The following is an 18,189-nucleotide window of genomic DNA, read 5'->3' on the forward strand; positions in this document are numbered from 1 at the left end:
TCCCCATCCCAGCGCCCACCCGTGTCCGTGCCCACCCCACGCGTGTCCAGGTGTCCCTCCCCCCCTCTTTTAAGGCCGCTTTTAGGGTCCCCCCTTATTCCAGCAGTGCCGGTTCTTTCCGCCTGCAGCATGCCCGCAGACCCCTCGCCGCCCAAAATCCCCCCAAAACGGAGCTGAGCAGTCCTGGTCCTGATCCCGATCCCACAAAATTGGTTCCCTGGCCCCAATCCTGCACACAAAGCACGGTCCTTGGGGGTCTCATTAAGTCACAGCCCTCATTAGGGGCCTGATGAGCCCCCGGGTTCCCCGTGCCCTTTACGGGAACAGGCAAAGCACCAAAAAGGGAACCAAAAACCGTCCCGAGTCATGGCTTGGAAAAAACAACCAACAGCACCCGAGGGCAAATATTTTTCTCTAATTCAGCTGTTTTGGTATTTTTGGAAGTGAGAATATTTTTTTTTTTTTTTTTGCTTTGTGGGTAAAATATTATGGGGTTGGCTCAGGGCCTTGCATCACCTCGGAGCTGGGTGGTTCGCGCCGTGCCTTGACCCAAAGCAGCAGCGGAGGGCAGGAGCTCCTGGACCTTCCCCTCTTTAAATCCCCGTGGGTGGACGAGGCCAGACCCCAAACCCGCTGCTGGACGGGCTGCGACCACCCCTTGTGCCCTGCCACCACCTTCCAACCCATTTTTTTCTTCGGACCATGCTCAGAACCACCCCAGGAGGGGATTGGGGTGGAGGGGATGGTGCCGGCTGCGTCCCCAAGCCCCGGTGCTGCCCTGGGCATTGTTTGTGGCTCCGGGAGGGCCGCGGGCTCTGTTCCTGCTCCTTTTTTTTCCAGGTGAGTGACCAGAGGCACAGGCCGTTCCCGCAGGTCACTCCCTGCATTGTCACCCTCTGTCACCCCGTTCCTTGCGCCCCGTTCCTTGCGTCCCCACCGCGGTGTCACTGGGGCACAACTGAGGGTTTCCTGAAGAGCCAAGTGAGCGAAAATCGGGCTCGCCAGCCACAAACGAGCAGAAATCCTTTATCCCGGGGCGTCTGAGGGTCTGGGGATGGGGACGTGCCGAGCTTCCAGCCCTTCTGTGGAGGGAGAAACCCCAGCAGAGGCTCCCCAAGGTCCCCTGAGACACGGGGAGGTTTGGGGAGCTGGAAGGAGCCACCCCCAGCACCCCAGAGCCCCCGTTTCACCCCCAGCAGCTCCCATAGGGGATGTGGAGGTGGTGAGGGTCCCACACACCCCTCTCCCCCCACCCCATGGGTGCCTGCTCAGGAAGCCTTGGGCAGCATCTCCCTCTGGTGGCCGAGGGACAAGGAGCTTCGTTCCCTTCCTGGCTGCTCTGAGGGGTGGTTGCTCGCCCTCTGCTCACTGCTGCGGGACTTTTGCTGTAGGACGCGGCCCTCCCAACCTCCTCCTGACCCTAAGTGAGCTTTGTGATTAAAGCTAAACCAGATCTGAGGCTGTTCGGGGCAATTCCCAGCGGGTTAAATCCATTTATCACTCATCAGAGCGGCGAGGATGGTGTAAATCCTTCTGTGGACCAGGGCAGGATGGCAAACCGGGAATGCATTTTCTTTCCCAACCTCATCTTGCCTGATCCCAAATTTCCACCCTGGCAGGAGGGGATGGGACAGGGAGGACAAATAAAGGGAAAAAATAAAACCGAGCAGCGCTGAGCCTTGATTTGGGGCTTGCTCTGCCCAGAAGGAGGGGTAAAGCCCGTTAAATTTCTGGTTTAGTGAGAAAAACCTGAGAAGTTTCCTGCTTTGGGCAGCAAACAGTTTGGGCAGCAGTTTTTGTTCCAGGGGACAGCAGCCAGGTCTCCACGTAGGGCAGACCCGCAGCTCCTACAGGCACTTGCTTGAGGTCACCTTTCTCGACACCACCCCAAATCCCTAAAAACGCAGGATGCCCCAGCTGCCTGTAGGGTTTTTTTTTACATAAATAAGTCGAATAAATACCCAAACCCAGACGTTTAAGCTATTCCAGCTGCCGAGGCTCTCCAGAAGCAGGAGATGCTCCAGGAGGGGAGGCGATTTCCTCGCCGTGTAGGACCACATCTGCCTGGCAGCAGGGTTTAGGCTCGGCCTTGGGGGTGGAGGTGAAGCACGGTGGCCTCAGCTTGCTCGGGACAGTCCCCTGCTGGGTGTCCTGGAGGTGCTGCCACCCCATGGGGGTCCCGGGGGGCTCTGCTGCCCCGCAGCCACTTGTTCTGCAGAAGGAAGAGCTGCTCTGCAGGTGCCGGCGGGCGCAGGAGCCCAGGATGGGGCTGATGTTCGCCATCCCGAGGGATGAATCCTCTCCTCTTCCTCCTCCTCCTCCTGCCAGGCAGCCCGGGGGAGGCCGGGCTTCGTTGTCCCCTTGCAGCAGGGTCGTGGAGGTGGCCGTGGCTGTCACCACACCAGCAGAGGTGATGCCTCTGGCGTTGGCGGTGAAGTAGACGGAGGAAACCTCGTCCAGGACCACGGAGGAGCTGCTGGGCAGGGAGGAGGCAGGGCGAGGAGCAGGCTCCTGCCCTGCTCCATCCTCCTGCGCTGCTTCATCCCCGACCTCGCCTTTGCTGCCTCCTCCTTTCCTCACCACCCCCAATTTCGCATCCCTCAGATCGGATCCGAGGCACACGGGAGCGATTTCCCTCGTGGGGAGGCACAGCTCTGCCCCGGGCCGGGCTCTGTCCGCGTAAACCTCTCCCACGCCACCATCCCCGAAAGCTGCGTTGATTTGGGACACGTCGCCCGTCTTCAAGGCCAGCCTCACCAGCAGCCAGTGGTGATGGGTTGTCCACGCATCCTCCAAGCACTCTCCAACATGCAGGAGCGAGGAGCCGTTCCCCTTTTCGGGAGCTGTTGTGGTCCCTTCCACCTCCAAGCACTCGCCATCTCCCGAAATTCCCAAACTTTGCCCCGTTTGGGAGCTGCTTCCAGCATCCTGATCGTCACCCGCAGCCGCAGCCCGGCAGGATTTCTCCAGGAAGCCCTCCCAGATCTCCGCGGACTTGGGGTGGAGCAGGCTGTAATAAACCACCAGAGCTGCGGTGCCTGCAAAAGAGCAGAAAAGCATCAAGGGACAAATCCTGGCCGCATTTCGGTGAGGGGTGGAGGAGAGCCCAGGGTTCTCCCTTGCAGGGATGTGGCTGGGCATCGTGCAAGCACGGTGCAGGACTCCTTCACCCCTCATCTCATCCCACTTCTCCTGAATGAGAGACACCAGTGGGTTTCACCCCACTTCCACGTCTCATTTTAAGGTACCCGACCTTGCTCCTAGAGGACCAGCACCAGCAGCCTCCCATTCCTGTGGGACATCAGCTCCACGAACGCCTCCTGCGAGCACCCGTGCCCCTCTGAAGCTTCAAACCCCCTCCTCCATCACCGTTCGCTTATAAAAGCTCACCCAATGCCACTTGGAGCCATCTCTTCCCAAATTTACTCCCCGCCAGGAGGCTGCTCCAAACCTCACCGCTCTGGTAGTACGCCACCTCCTTACCTCCACCCCAAACTGAGCAATAAAGCTGAGAAATGAAACTCCAGGTGGATTCGGGGATACCCAAATAAATAAATAAATAAATCCAGAACCTTAAGCTCGAAGACACAAAGCACATATTCCCCCATGCAACTGAAACAGCAGCTCGTTTGCTCGAGCTGCTCTCCAAACACGCGGTCCAGGTGCTAAATTCAGGGGGTTTTACCTAGGGCAGACCCCGACAAGACGGCCCCGGTGACGCCCAGGCTGTGCCTCGCCTCTGCCTGCGGGAACTCGGTGGCCAGCAGCAGCAGGAGGGTGTTTTCCACCAGCATTACCTGGGGAGCAGAAGGGAGAGAAAAGTCACTCGGGTCCTTCGGAGGGCTTCAGGGTGCTTCAAATGACCAGCACCAGCTCTAAGTCGAGACGCTGCTGATTTATTTTGCGCCTACATTGCAAGTTCCCTTCTTCCCCAGCCTATTAAGTAAGTAAATAAATAAAATCCGGTGCTTAAAAATAAAAATAAAAGAGAATTTCCACGCCCCCCCCCCAGGGTACTCACCAGGTAAAACACAGCCACCCTGTGCCTGGAGGCCCCCGGCTGGACGTTGATGTAGCAGAAGACGTACACGGCTCCCACCAGGGCATTGAACAGCCTCCAGCGGCACGGCTGGGCCACGATGTCGGTCTGCTGGGCCACCAGCCAGAAGGCCATGAGCAGCCAGCGGATTCCTGCGAGGGGATGGCACCGAGAGGGGCAAAACGGCCCCGGAGGAGCTGGGAGCGGCTCCCCGGATGCCTAAGGGATTGGGGTGAAAAAGCTGAGGAGCGTGGGTCTCACCTGCCACAGCCAAAACCCAGCAGGAATAGAGCCTGGTGAAGAGCACCAGGGCCAGGATGCGGGTCCCCAGCATCCCCGTCCTCCAGAGCAGCAGGCAGAGCAGGGCTGCGGCCGGCAGGCGGACGTGGCCGGGTTTCAGCAGGCAGGAGAAGCGGCTGTAGGACACCAAGGCCCAGGAGAGGGACAGCAGGGACAGCCCAGCGCTGACACCTGCATGGGGACAGGGGAGGTCTTGAGGGGGCTCGGAGGACACCCGACCACCTTGAGGACCCCGTCTCTGCTTGAAGGAGCCATCAAGCAGCCATCCAAGCTAGACAGATGCTATCCGCTGGAGGATTTCAAGCAGCTCATCCCAAATCTGGTCTCTGCTGCGCGCCGGTGCCTGCCCGAGGCTCCATCTCCGCTCGCTGCGGTCGGACCTGAGCCTGCCACAACTTGGAGACTGACCTCGCACGTGTCCCAGCTTCTCCCTTTGCAAAACAACTGGAAATTCCCCTTTTCTGTGACACAGCCCCCAAGCCCTAAATGCTCAGCACCACACCACGATTTGGCTGGAGCTAGGGAATGGGCGTTGGATCCAAACCCAACCAAGGTATCACGGAGATGCTCCCTACGCTGCAAGAAGTGCCCGTGCCAGCTGGGAAAAGCCATGGTCAGCCCAGAAACTCCTCCAGGCTCAACCACAGCGTGTTTTTAAGCCGTATTTATCCCCGATTGCCTTGCATCAGGGCTTCCTACCTGCTCTGCAGCACAATTCTCCACGCAGAGCCCGCTCTGCGCCCTGCCAGGTGGGAACACGTCGCCCACCCAAACTCATCCCCCCTTTTCAACACGAAGCATCCTCTGGGGAGCTCCCTGCTCACCGGGCACAAAGCTGACGGGCTCGACAGCCACGACGACGTAGGCCTGCAGCAGGAGGTGAGGCAGGGTCTGCAGCAGGGTCTCCAGCAGCCGCAGCACGCAGACGTCCCCGAACTGCAGCAGCACCTCCCCGGCACCGGCGCTGCCGCTCGCCTTCGCCTCCAGCCGTAAAACATCCCAATACCTGCAAAGGGCAGCACCGTGGGACGTCCACCCCGATTTTTTGGCAGGTGTAGGGAGGCTGGGTGGGTCGTGGGGTGAGGATCTCACCGCTTCCAGAGGCCCAGCTGCAGGATGTGGAGGATGAGAAGCCCGCAGCCGGGTGGGCGGCCGTCTGCCTTGAACCAGAGGGTGCTGAGGAGCTGAGGCACGCAGCCGGGTGCCAGGCAGGCGACGGTGAGCCAAAAGCAGCTCAGTTGCCCCCGCAACAGGTAGTGGAGGATGGTGCCGAGCCCTGGGAGAAAAGGAGAGGGTTCTGGGGGATGCCACCCTAAAGATGCCACCCGCAGCCTCCCCCAGGATCCGCAGCCCGTGCCTTTATCTCGGGCTTCCAGCCCCTGGGCCGCTTGTCACAGCAGCGCAGCCGGCGCCACCGAGGGGCTTGGCCGAAGGCGGGCTCAGATAAAGGGCGCCGGAATTCGAATTCGAAAAGAAACAAAAAGTTCAAAAAAATTCAATTTCTTTTTTTTTTTTTTTTTAAAAAAAAGGGGGAGAAAGCGGTGTCCCGATACAAAAAGCTCGGGGAACGGAGGGGGCGCAGCGCCTTCTCCCCTTTTTCTCCCTTTACTCCCCCCTTACTCCCACTTCATCCCCCCCGCGCATCCCCTGCGCGCCCCCTGCGCGCTCCCTGCGCGCTCCCTGCGCGCCTCTTGCGCGCTCCCTGCGCGCTCCCTGCGCGCCCACTCACTCGCAGCGCTCTCCGCAGCCAGCAGCGCCAGGGAGAGCCCCGGGAAGCCCCCGCGCATCCTGCGAGGAGGAGGAGGAGGAGGAGGAGGAAGAGGAAGAAGCCTCCGGAGCGCCTCCCCCCGATGCCCCCCTCCCTCCCCGGAGATGTGACGTCACGCTGCTGACGTCACGCGGGCTCTTTGGGGTGCAGCACGGAGCATTGGGGGGTGTTTGGGGGCGATGGGGGGGGGGTTGCAGCATCCCGGTGTCCCCAGATCTCTGCGCCCTCGCGCAAAGCCCCCCCCCCGGTGTCCCCCGGCTGTCCCCGCGGGGCTGGGCGCTAGGTGGCGGCCGGGAGGTGCGAGGGGGAGCCACAAATTAATTAGGATGCGCCCATCGGACGGACGGCTGCTTAATTAAGTCCAAATGTCACCGAGGGTTTTGTTGGTGCCTCTGGAAAATCAAACAGGAGACTCCCGAAGCTCTGAGATCCCCTGGGCTGCGGGGGCGGTGAGGGCATTTGGAGGCTTTCACTCATTTCCTGATGCTTTGGGGATATTTTGGTTGATTTTTGGAAATTGTAATGAGTTGCTTTGCCACCCTGGACTATGCTGTATTAAAAAGAGCAAAGTTTGTCACCCAGCTACGTTTCCCGGGTTCTCTGCAGGTCCCCAGCACTGCCCGTGCCCTGTAAGCTCCCCCCTTGACACGTGCAGGTGAGCGACGAACCAAAGCCCCCGCGTGTGCTCAGGGATGTGCCGAGGAGCCAAACCCCGCTCCCGAGGGATCTGGGACCTTCCCTTCTCTTCTCTGATTTTTCCAGATGAACCAAATCCAGCAGCCGGGGAGCTGCGGGGGCTCCCACGGGAGCGAGGAAGGCGAAAGACACGAAGACGAAGCCTCTCCTGGAGAGCAGGTGGAGATAATCACGGTAAGAAACCGGCCAGAGAACATCGCTTTGGTGGCCTGCGAGTGCTGATCTTTGCTGGGCCCTGCACAAAGCTGAGGTGCTCCCAGAGCTGAGCGTCCTCCCCGGTTTTGCAGCCTCCTCCCAGTTGCGCTGGCTGCCTTCCAGCCACTGGTTTGGCCGCGCTTTTCTCTGCCGGATTTCAGCACCCGGGAGCCCCCACGGGTCTCCAGCAGAGCTCAGAGCAGAGGGTGGTGATGGATTTTCTTATGTGTTGACCCCTTTTGGAAACGGGAGCACGAGATGTGCCCAGACCTGCTGGATGCGCTGCTGGAGCCGCACCGAGAGGCAGAACAGCTCGGTGGGGCTGATTCTGGATTCAGTCTCCATGTGGCGTTGGGATTTTTTTTGGGAACAAACGCTCCCTTCTGTTCAGAATCGGAACTTCTGGAGGCAAAGGTGCGTCTGATTGAGATTTGAGTACAAAGACCTTGAAGTGAGCCCGCCTGTACGTGCTGCTGGTGGAGGAGACGGGGCTTTGGGTCAGGGCACGGGAGCCAGATGTCAGTGCTAAGAGGATAATTCCTGTAGGGGTGGGGGCCTGTACTGCCATCTATCCACACGGGAATTTGTAATTAGAGATTACAGAGCACATCCTTTAAATACTTTATTTATTCGATTGCTAAATCCCTGCAGATTGCATTAACCAAAGCTTTATAAACAGGTCCTTTCCTTCCTCTCACAGCGTCTCTTGCTCTCAGCAGCTTTGGGGTGACACCCCCAATGCCAGCCCAAGCCATGAAGGTGATGCTCCTGCTGCTGCTTGCTCTCCTTGTGGCGTCCCAGGCTACCACAGGTAAGTGCAGACACAACCACCGGGCACTTTTTAGGTTGACTTTGTGTCTGCACAAAGACCTGTTAACATGGGGACAAGCTTTCTTCATGTGTGAACATCCAAAGAAAGGTGCTTACAGGCTTTTTTTTTTGCAATTACAGTGCCAGACACTGTCATGTGTCGGAAGATCAAGGGTGAGTGCTCCTTCTTGCTGTGTTCCTTGTTCAAGAGATCCATCGGTACCTGCTACAATGGCCTGGCGAAGTGCTGCATACCCTTGTGATGACCATCCGTGGTCCATGTCGGGGCTGGTGGCTTTGGTGGGGTCAGCAGCAGTGACACCCGCAGTGTAATATTGTCCGGCTTTACTTGGCTGCTCTTTGTGGTGCTGTCTACGCCTGGAGCTGGTGGAAGTCACTTTTGCCACCTGGGTGTCCTGAAGAGGACTCCACAAGGTGGAGTTCCCACCTCTAAGAGGTTTGTTTGGGAACGGGGTCCCTGTTATGGCCACCTCAGAGGTGGAGGGTGTGAGGTGTAGAGGGCTTGTGCCAGTCAAGCCTCAGAGGTGACAGTGAAACCCGGGGGTTTCCAGCTCTTGGACTTCCACATTGCCCTTTCTGCCAACCAAAATGTCGAAGGGCTTCAGCATGGGGATGCCTTTGGAGTCTCACTGCTCTCCTCCCACCTTGTCTCCACCTGAAATTTGTCTCTCCACCTTCATCCAGCTGGCTCCTGCATGGTGAGGTCTGATTCAGCCCCAGCTCCTCCTCTCCAGGTCTGGCCAACTCTAATTTGGGCTCTGCTGTGATGCAGCAAGGGCTGGACACTGAAGTCTTCTGCTCTCCTCCAGACTCTGACAAATAACTCAGCCTTACAGCATGGGAGTGATTTGTGCTCCTTTTCTCTCCTCTAACATGTATTCACCATGTCCAAAGAGTCCGGTCTGAAAATTATCTGAGTTGTGTAAATATCTAATAAAGGATGTGTATTAAGGCCAAGCTTCTTAAGCCATTAATTGGTGAGGAGTGTTTTGATCGCTCTGGTTCCTGAGGCCTGGGACCACACGGCGGGCCTCGTGTCCAGCCACAGCTCACGGGTGGGCACCTACAAACCTGGACAAAGTTTTCTAGGATTTTCCCACCCGGGTCCAAGTCCGGAGGAGGTTTGGTTACCTCCACATTTGGGGAGTTCAGATCCATTCGGCCCAGAAAGATGACTTAAACATCTCATTAGCCATCTGTACTGGTTTTTGGAGTAGCAGCTTCTCCAGGCACAGCCAAGTCCTGCCTCCGCGCTGCAGCTGATGTTATTGCACAGCACGTTGCCACCACCAAAGGAGTAATCATTAATAACAACTGAGCTCCCCAAGCCCAAAGGTGGTATTTGAACCTTAATCGCTCCTTCCATCTAGCGATTTGAAAGTCCTTTGTGCTCGTGAACTGGGGCTTGCACTGGCCGTAGGAGGTAGCTGAGCAAACACAAGGTACCTGCTGTTGTGATTAAGCCGTGCTCTTCCACCTGGGTTAATTTTAGCTACTTCAGTTCAGGAAGAAGAAATAACAATGGCAAAAAAAAAAAAAAAAAGCTGGTATTTGGTGGAATGCCAAAAAGTTGCAGTGATTCTCTCACGGGGCTGCCTTTCAGGAATAATGGTAGTTGAGACTCCGTAGGGGTTGTATAATCATTGAAGTCAAGTGCTTTAAAGAGAATGCAAAAATCTCCACTCGTCTTGCACAGATGAAGAAACCAGGGCATGAACTGGGGACGTGTCAGCAAAGTCATTGTCTCCTGGTCTCCTGCCAGGAGGAGGAGGAAGATCTTGAGATGTCCTACATTGTTTATCCCCTTCCAAAATAACTGCAGGCACTATTAAGAAAGGAGCATACAAAATCATTCTTAATTGTGACCAACAAATGGAGACACCAAATCCTTTTGTGTAGAGCAAAATCGCTGACCACATCCCAGAAATCTGAATTGCTTTCTTGTGGTTACAATAGGGCAGATACGGAAAACCTCTTTTTCGGTAAGCTTCCCTCCATTGGAAAGAAGGATAATGTAAGATTTGGGGTTGTACTGAACTGGAAATACCTTCATTGTTTGAAGGGGGTAATAATATGAAGCTTAACAAGATGGGAGGGTTGAAGGCATCACTCAGCCAGTGAATGAGGGCAACGGGGAGCATCAAAGCCACCTGTGCAACCCCATACACCATTTAGCACTGTCCCCATGCATAAGAAATTGGGAGGCAGAGGCAAAGGGAGTCTTGGCTTGCCTACCGATGAGATGTCACATGGACCTGGATGGCCCTGACGTGTTGAGCCCTGTCTGTGTACTTGTTTCAACCCATGTTTTGCTACACACCCGAGCTGCAAGTGTCTGTCAACACCTTGGAGATGGGTTTAAGCAATAGGCCCTCCCTGATGGGCCCAAAGAGCAGGTCACATCTTCTGAACGTAGACCCTTTCCTCCAGATGGTGCAGCAGAGCTGTTGTGAGGGGTGGTTCTGGATGATATTAGGAAAAGGCTGATTCTTGAAAAAACTGGTCCTGGTACCCACAAGAAAAGTTTCTTCTGGATTTGGTCATGAGTGGTGCAAAGGGCCTAATTCAAAAGTTACTTGGAGGAGAGATGCTCTGCAAAAATTACCACAGTACAATTGGTTTTATCCGTGTTGTGGGACCAAATACATTTAACATGCAAATATTCAATCTCAAAAAAAGCAAAAATGAATAGAGAAAAGCACCAAAAGGAGCAACCCGGGGGAGCAAGAAGCCTGCAGGCAGCCTGTAAGCTGTTAAAAAGGCTGTGCTAGAAATCTCAGCAAAATATTTGCTTTGACTCGAAAAGAAAACAAAGAGGTCTAAGAAAAAATCCCTGCAGGGCATGAAAGGCAGCTCAGGGGAGGCTCTCACAGGGAAGAGCTGTGGTGAACAGACGGCTGACAGAGAACAGCAGCTCCCATACAGCGGGGCAGGTCAGGTTCTGATAGGAGTCAACGAGGGCTAGAAAAGAAAGCAGAGATCCCTTTACAACAGATACCCAAAGGAATAGTAGAAATTTCTGTAAATGCACGGGAAGGAGGAAGCCATGGAGGGTGTCGCTGTGGGATTGCTCTCATGTCCCTCAGCCTCTGCCAGCTGTGTCTGCTGAAGGCCTCCAAGGCCTTTGGCTTTTGCTGGCAGGCTGAAATCCTTTCACCACTCCATTCATCGAGCATTTAGTGAATTCGGTTGCTCTCTGGTGTCTCTCACTGGGTGTTGAGACCACTCAGTGTTCATATTTGACACATGCTGTCTCTGTGTCCCGGAGCAGAGCCTACTCCATGAGGTGCTGAGGCCTGGAAGCCCAAGGGGTGCACTGGGAGAGGCAGGCACAGCCTCTGTGACCCCCACACCCCTTTTTAGTTGTGCAGGACGAAAGCTGGAAGGAGTTTCTCTGTTTCTCTAGGGGATGTGCACCAAAGAGTTAGCAGAAGGCCAGGTTTGGCCTTGCCCTGCAGGACTTTTGCCCCTGTGAGACGCGCCAGGCCCAGCATGAGAGCTGAGTGTTACCACAAGGACTCGTCACTCTCAGAGCCTAATCTATGGCTAAAAGAGCAAATGCGACCAGATTTTCCTACAGGATTTCCTACAGGAGAATCCGCCGCAGGTGTTTTGAGGCAGACTCTTTTCTCCTCAGCTCTGGCGATATCGCAGAGGCCCAGGAGGCTGTGCTGTAACAGCAGGGATGGATTTTTCCTGTCCTCCAGCAGGGGGTTGCACAACCTCTGTGTCTGCCTCAGAGCTGGCCTCCAAGGTCTCCTAGCTCGGAGAAGGTCACTTGCACCACCACATCGGGCACAGATTTGGGGTTGCAGCAGGACCTGAAGCCTCCTTTTGGCCCTCTGTGGTGACACCACCCTGCTCGAGCACAGAAAATGGGCAGCATTGCCTGGACCCCTAAATTAATTGAGGAAAACTGGTGTAGCCTTGCAGATGCTTCCAGGTGTATGGTATGGGGAGCATCATAATGCATGACAATCCTTACTTCTAGTCCTTAAAACATGGAAGACAGCAACTCCTGCTCAAGTATTTTCTTGAGAAGGCAGACCAGCAAAAGCTGCTGAAGGGTAAATGTGAATTTCTGTCCCTCTCTGACAACTTCAGCCAGGGCTGGCTTCTTCTTTATGTTGACCTGGGTTCATACCAAAGAGGAAGGTCCTGGAAAACCAGCATGAGGGGAAAACAACATCAGTAAAGATGTAAAACATCATGTTGGGGTGGTTCAAGTAATGTTTGCCACAAACCGGTGGCTTAAAATATCTTGCATACAGTAGAGGTAATAAGTACTAAAAATATTTTGGTGCAGAAGTTATAAAAACAAAACAAAACAAAAACAAACAAACAAACAAAAACAAACAAAGCTTTCCCTTTTTTCTTGTTTTACTCATAACTATTAGATTTTTGGCTTACTTCCTCACTTTTCCCCCCACCTTTCCTTACTGCAGATCTTTTTAATTTCTGTTAATCAAACCTGTCAACATTTTCCCTTCTGACAACAGAAATGATGTAATATTAACAACAGCTCATTAATCCCGTTTCTGAATTTTCACAGAAGTGCTAACTTCCCATTTAACACAGCTATTTTTAACCTAATTCCAGCTGATTATTATTTTTCTTTCTGCGGTGACCTATTTTTTACCTTTGTAAAGAACTCATCGGGAAGCAGTGACATAAATGGAGTCCATGCTTCCTCATTAATGAGTTGTGGGTATTTAGGGAGAAATTCTTGCCAGGATTTATTTGGTAGAGTAATTAACTGGCCAGTTCATTGATAGCACTCCGATGCACATGACTGCCCCCATCAAAACCCAAAGCACAATGCTGCAGAAGGCAAAATTAATACTTAGAGCTGGAAATCATTGCATATCCCTCAAATAGCTGGATGACAATATATTGAAATCTATTTTTTTTTATTATTTTTTTTTTAGGTTATAAGAGCAAAGGCAAGCTTAGGCCCAACACCTTACCATTATTTAGCCATCGGCTCCTAACATACCTGCCATATAGCTCTGGCAGTGAATCAAGCAGGGCAGGACCTGGGCGTTGGAGCACAAACATTTTTACTCTGCAATCCTCAGAGCTCCCCGGGCACAAATCTGGCTCTTGCATTCTTCCAGCAATTTCCAGATACGGTCTCAAAGCTGGCAGAGTCAGGGATCATTCCGAGCAGGAAATTTAGTTGAAGTCACTCCACGGCGGAGGCTGAGATTAGAAGTGCTCTGCCTTTTCACCTGGGGTTAAATCTGATGCAGGTAAGCAAAGATATGATCGTCAGGTAGAATATACTTCTGTGCTCATCGAGCAGTTAAATTGAGTAATGCTAAATGGCATTGCTCACACTAACCACAAAGCCTACCTAAACAGCAGCTTTAGGATAGCTTCAGGATTATGATTTCCTTCCATGTCATGGGGATGTGAATGAAAGGCATACCTTTGAAAGACATCTGATCTGTGGCCATCTGAGTGGACATGTGCTGGTTAAATCCCACCAGATATCTGATCTGGAGGTGGCCCAATGTGGCTTGCAAGAAGCTCAGTATATTTCTCAAGGCAATACCGGGATATTTTGAAAGCAATACCTCCGTTCCTCACAGGAGGACGCTAACAGAGAGGATTTGCTGGACTGCCTTGATTCTCCCCAAAACTGTAGGGATCTTCTGATTGGCCCCCAGATGGTTGTGAAGAGCAAGTATCCTTCACCAGCCTCCAGAAACCGCATAAAGCCAAGCTCTGCTCCTTCATCTTAACGTGTCTGGGTGGCTGACACCGATCCACGGGACTGGCCCAACCTAGAGCCTCCTCTTACCTGGTAATGACCAAAATCTTCTCGTTATTCAGCCTCTCTTCTAACCTTCTATCCTTCTGAAAACTGGTAGAGATTTCACATCTTTCATGCATAGCTCCATTACACTGTTATAACCTTACCTGTGCAGTGACTCTGGTCTATCCAGTGCTAGCTCAAGCAGTTCTAGAAATTTAAAATATCAATAAGAAAGAAGAGTTTTTGTTGGCTGCAGATAGAGATCTGAGATGAAATTTTGTTGGAAATCAAGTAGCTCTTGAGGTGAACGAAAAGCAAGAGCCTCTAAGAAAGAATGGGGAGAAGCTGGATTTTAAGCTAACTGTGAAGGAGCTTTCTCTGCCTTTTTTGTTCTGTTTTGTTTTGTTTCAGAAAAGCTTGAGATCATGCTTTGTGTTGCTTTGTATAAATACATTAAAATTGTCTTAGTTTCTTTTCTGAATTAACTTCTGTAAGGCAAAATGAATTTATTGCAATGAGTTGCACAGTATCAAGCGACCTAGGATAAACACTGGCTAATTAATACAATAATTAAAAAGAGGATTTTAAATCCCATTTTTTTTCTGCACAGAAGCTTCTTCCTGTGCCATGATGCTGTGTGTGCTCCAGGAAACCCTTAAGACCATAGACGTTGTTATAAAAAAAGTGTGTTCTAGATGACTCTTGGTCTCAAAGAGCATTTTTGTATTGTTCTACTCAGCCCAAAATGCTGTGGAGGGACAAAACTCTTATTAATGTCTTGATGTCATTTCTTTGTAGTGACAGCACCTCCCAACCCGCCTTCTGCCATGAAAATCCTTTGCTTGCTCTTGGCACTCCTCTTTATGGCATTTCATGCATCTGCAGGTAAGGTGTAAATAAAAACAAGGGGTGATACAGAAGCAGACACTGGTGGCTCATAAAAGTCTCCTGTCCCTTTTGGGAAGCAGCCAAGCTGCCTCCTGCAAAGTAACTTCACTCATATCATCAAACCTCACTGGCCGATTACAGCTGATGCATGAAATTAGCAGGCAAGCACTCCAACCAGCCATTCATTGCCTTTGCTACTCCTCCAAAAATCCAGTCTGAGTTGAAAGCACGATGGGCAGCCCCCAGATTCCCCTTCAGTGCCTCCATTTCCCCCATTAAAGCTTGCCAACTCTTGGAGCACTTTCATTGTCTCTGGCTCACCCTACAACAAACCACCCCTAATCAAATATTGTTAAACCACATGGAAAAAAAATAATAATTTGAGTCCCGTGTTTTCCAAATATGCTTGAGGACCTTGTACTTGGGTCGGGGAGGCAGAAAATCAGGACTCAAGGTCGAAATGCTGTTGGTACCCTCTGCTTGGTGGGGAATCCTGTGCAACCACAAGGGTTTTAGGAGGGATTAGGGCTTGTTGGGGGGACCCACAGGGTGCTGGAACCCCAAACTCACCTTATTGTCCAGCAAAAGGAGCTGTTTATAAACAGTATCCCTGAAAATGGCAAAATTACCGTGCAGGGCTCTATAAGCACAAGTGTCAGTAGAGGTTTGGGGTTGATCAGTGTGGGAATAGGATGGTAAATGTTCTCTGGGGTGTAAGGATGGGAAAAGACCAGGCAGGCCCAGGGAACACGCTGCATTAATTGGTAGTCTGCTCCCAGGGTAATTTTTCACCCCCGACAACCAACACTGTCACTGGTAAAACCCAGACACCGCTGTGGGAATAGTACAAACCATTCCCAAAAGCAGTCCGAACGTGGATATTGTATTTTATGTGGGAAGAAAGTGTAACCACGTGGACAAGAGCAATGCTACACTGCTTGGCACAAGACCTAGCGGGCAATGCCTGGCATAGAAGTGGTCATTCTGCATGTGCTGATGGGTTTAGCTGTACATGGTGGCCATCCATATGGACCTCTAGACATCAGGACCTGATGTTGGACTTGAGTGAAACCTAGAGCAAGGATAACAGGCCAAATCTGTGGAAATCTAGGCACACAAAAATAAATCCTCATCATTCTGCCCCCAAAAGTGGCAGCTTCCCAGCTGAGCAGCTGTCTCTGATTGTGACGAAGTCCTAAAAAATGTTTTCTATCCCATCTCTGCTGTCTGTTCCTAAAATATGAGTTTCTAAGGGCTTTCCTGGGCTTGGAGATACAGTTCTTGTATTTGAAGAAGGAATTAAAGCATGTGTTTGCTTGTGCTGCCCATAGCCCTCCTCTGGACATTGCATTAGGACTCTGGGCACTTTTTTTCTTCTTTTTTTTTTTTTTTTTTTTTTTTTTTTTGTATGGTACAGACTTTCCCCGTCCTCCAACGCGTCTTATGCGGTGTGGCTATCGTGGGACCTTCTGCACCCCTGGGAAATGCCCTCGTGGGAATGCTTATCTGGGGCTGTGCCGTGCTGGGCATTCTTGCTGTAAATGGTAAGATTAAGACTTGAGTGGGGAAAAAGCTGACTTACCAAATTTTCATTTAACATCTGTATGGTGGGATTTTCCCCATCAATTCAGACCTGAAAACCTTGAAATATTCTTTCCTTTGTGCAGGTTGTAGTGTGACCAGTTGCCCAGGATCTCCAGGGATCTGGGAATGATCTCTTCTTGCATCGTTGGATTCAGGGCACCATTGTACTGATTGTTCTTTCAATAAAGATTGGTCATTCTTTCAATAAAAGCAGCATTCAGGGCGATTGTGTGGCTGCCAGGTGTGTTGTTATTATTTGTTTCTTTGGAAATATTACTCATCTTTAGAAATTTGAGCAAGAATTATGAAAACAGGTTACACCTTCCAGGAAGGTTTAGTTTACCAAAATAATTTTTCCTCCTGCTGGGATCAAAGCTGGAGTCAGTGATCACTTCCAAAGGGAGTATGAGGAGTCACTTCTCCAGTGTGATTCTTCCAAGCACCTCTGTTCTGAAAATTTGGGGTTCCCCCTCCTAGCCCACAGCTTTCAGAGCCGAGAACAGCAGTCGTTACGGGAGCTGAGGAGGAGACAGGAGAACAAAAGGAGGCAGGTGACCTCCTTAATCATTTTAAGATTCAAAACCTGTTTTTACCCTTTACCTTGTTTTGGGATATATAAATTTGGAGTCAATCTGCAAAATTCATGTCAGATGCAGGAGGTGAGCAGAATTAAACCCATGACATTGCTCAACAATTAGAAAACCCGTACGAAAGGCCAATACCCCTGCTATTCAAGCAAGAGGCTTCTCCTGTCCCACCTCAAACCCTAACTTAGAAGGCGCAGGTTGCTCTGTGAGCTCCTCTTCCTCCACACTTGGCATTGCGCGGTCAACAGCATCCTTGTGCAGATAAATTGGCCTTGAGCCCAGCACTCAGAGGCTGCAGCCCGTGAATAGCTTTCTGTTTGGAGCCCAGCTGGCCCAGCAGAGCACTTTCAGCCCCCAAAGCAAAGCAACCTCAGCTAAACGCCTGTCCACAACCAGCACCTTCAAGCTGTCTCCTGAATACTGCTCAGGTGAGCCATGGGTTGAGCCCAGGCCGATGAGCACCGTGCCAGAATAACCCTAACCCCAGCTCTTCCACGGCTCCTGGATTAAGGGAAGCGACCCAAGAGCCTACAAAGGACTGAGCGCCTGGCCTCCCTGCAAAACCAGCTATTGCTGCAAGGGATTCAGTGCCACCAGTGAAACCACAGCCTTGTGCAGGGCAGGAAACTGGGCCAACGGCCACCTTGCAGGGATTCCCCTGGATGGAGACCTCAGGAAGTTGCCGCGTGGAAGCAAACCAGCAATTTGCAGTTGATGTCCTAAGAAGCTTTGCACAACCGGGCGCTTCTTTCACAAACTGTGAGTGGCACAAGATGTTTTGCACAAAGACTGAGGGCTTTGTGGAGAAGGTTTGTCCTTCTTGGCACAATGGTTCGTGGCACAAAGGTGTGCAGGAGAGGAGATCTGCTCACCCCAGGGCCCCTGCAGCCCTCCCTGCACACAAAGATCTCTTTATGGACCACGTGAGAGATGCAGGATTTTTTCAGGTGGGATTTGTCAGGATGATTTGGGACATCACCACGAGGAGGACACGATCTGTAAGGAGCAGGAGGTGAGGAGCTCAGCCCAGCAGCTTCATCACTACGAAAATCTGCCCGTGGCAGCTCCTTAAAGAGCTTCATTAAGATGGTAATTAGCTACATCCCAGTGCTGTTCCTCTTCAACACACACACTAGTTCAGTTTTGGGGTGAGGGAGAGAACAGAAAGGGCCCTGCTCCTGAGCAGCACGGCTGTGTCCCCCTGGAGACACAGCTCCAAATGCCTGGTGCAGCTTCCCTCAGTGGGGAGAGAAATTCAGGCAGGAAAGAGGAAAGAAATATGATGAGGGGTTGGGATGCAAGGTGTGCGGATGTAACCACTCGGTGAACATACGTTATGTCTGAGTACATTTTTACGCATATATTTATTTACACACACACATCTATACACGACTGATGAAGCTGAAACAGGGTTATAAAAGTACACCCCCGATCTGCTGAGAACCAGCAACAGATGATACCCGGCAAAGCCTGACGTGGCAGAGGCACAATTACAGCTTGTCTTTTCAGAGGGCTGCCAGCTGGACGGAGATGTCACCCC

General features: G+C 52.1%; 1 protein-coding gene and 1 long non-coding RNA gene across 2 annotated transcripts; one reads left to right on the forward strand and one right to left on the reverse strand.

Moving 5' to 3' along the window:
* Window positions 1-1,980: 1,980 nt before the first annotated feature.
* Window positions 1,981-6,126, reverse strand: XKR5 (XK related 5; the record flags this gene model as incomplete). Its single annotated transcript, XM_082756211.1, has 7 exons — window positions 1,981-3,038; window positions 3,686-3,797; window positions 4,022-4,191; window positions 4,301-4,510; window positions 5,164-5,345; window positions 5,432-5,615; window positions 6,069-6,126. 7 exons carry the CDS (start codon window positions 6,124-6,126, stop codon window positions 1,981-1,983), a joined length of 1,974 nt encoding a protein of 657 aa, XP_082612337.1.
* A 7,439-nt stretch (window positions 6,127-13,565) lies between these two features.
* On the forward strand, window positions 13,566-16,271 carry LOC309876569. Its single transcript, XR_014317202.1, has 4 exons — window positions 13,566-13,638; window positions 14,389-14,475; window positions 15,896-16,022; window positions 16,146-16,271. It is a non-coding gene; the product is annotated as an uncharacterized lncRNA (long non-coding RNA).
* Window positions 16,272-18,189: the final 1,918 nt, after the last annotated feature.

Source organism: Aythya marila, assembly GCF_965140915.1.
Source record: "Aythya marila genome assembly, chromosome: 3".
NCBI lineage: Eukaryota > Metazoa > Chordata > Aves > Anseriformes > Anatidae > Aythya > Aythya marila.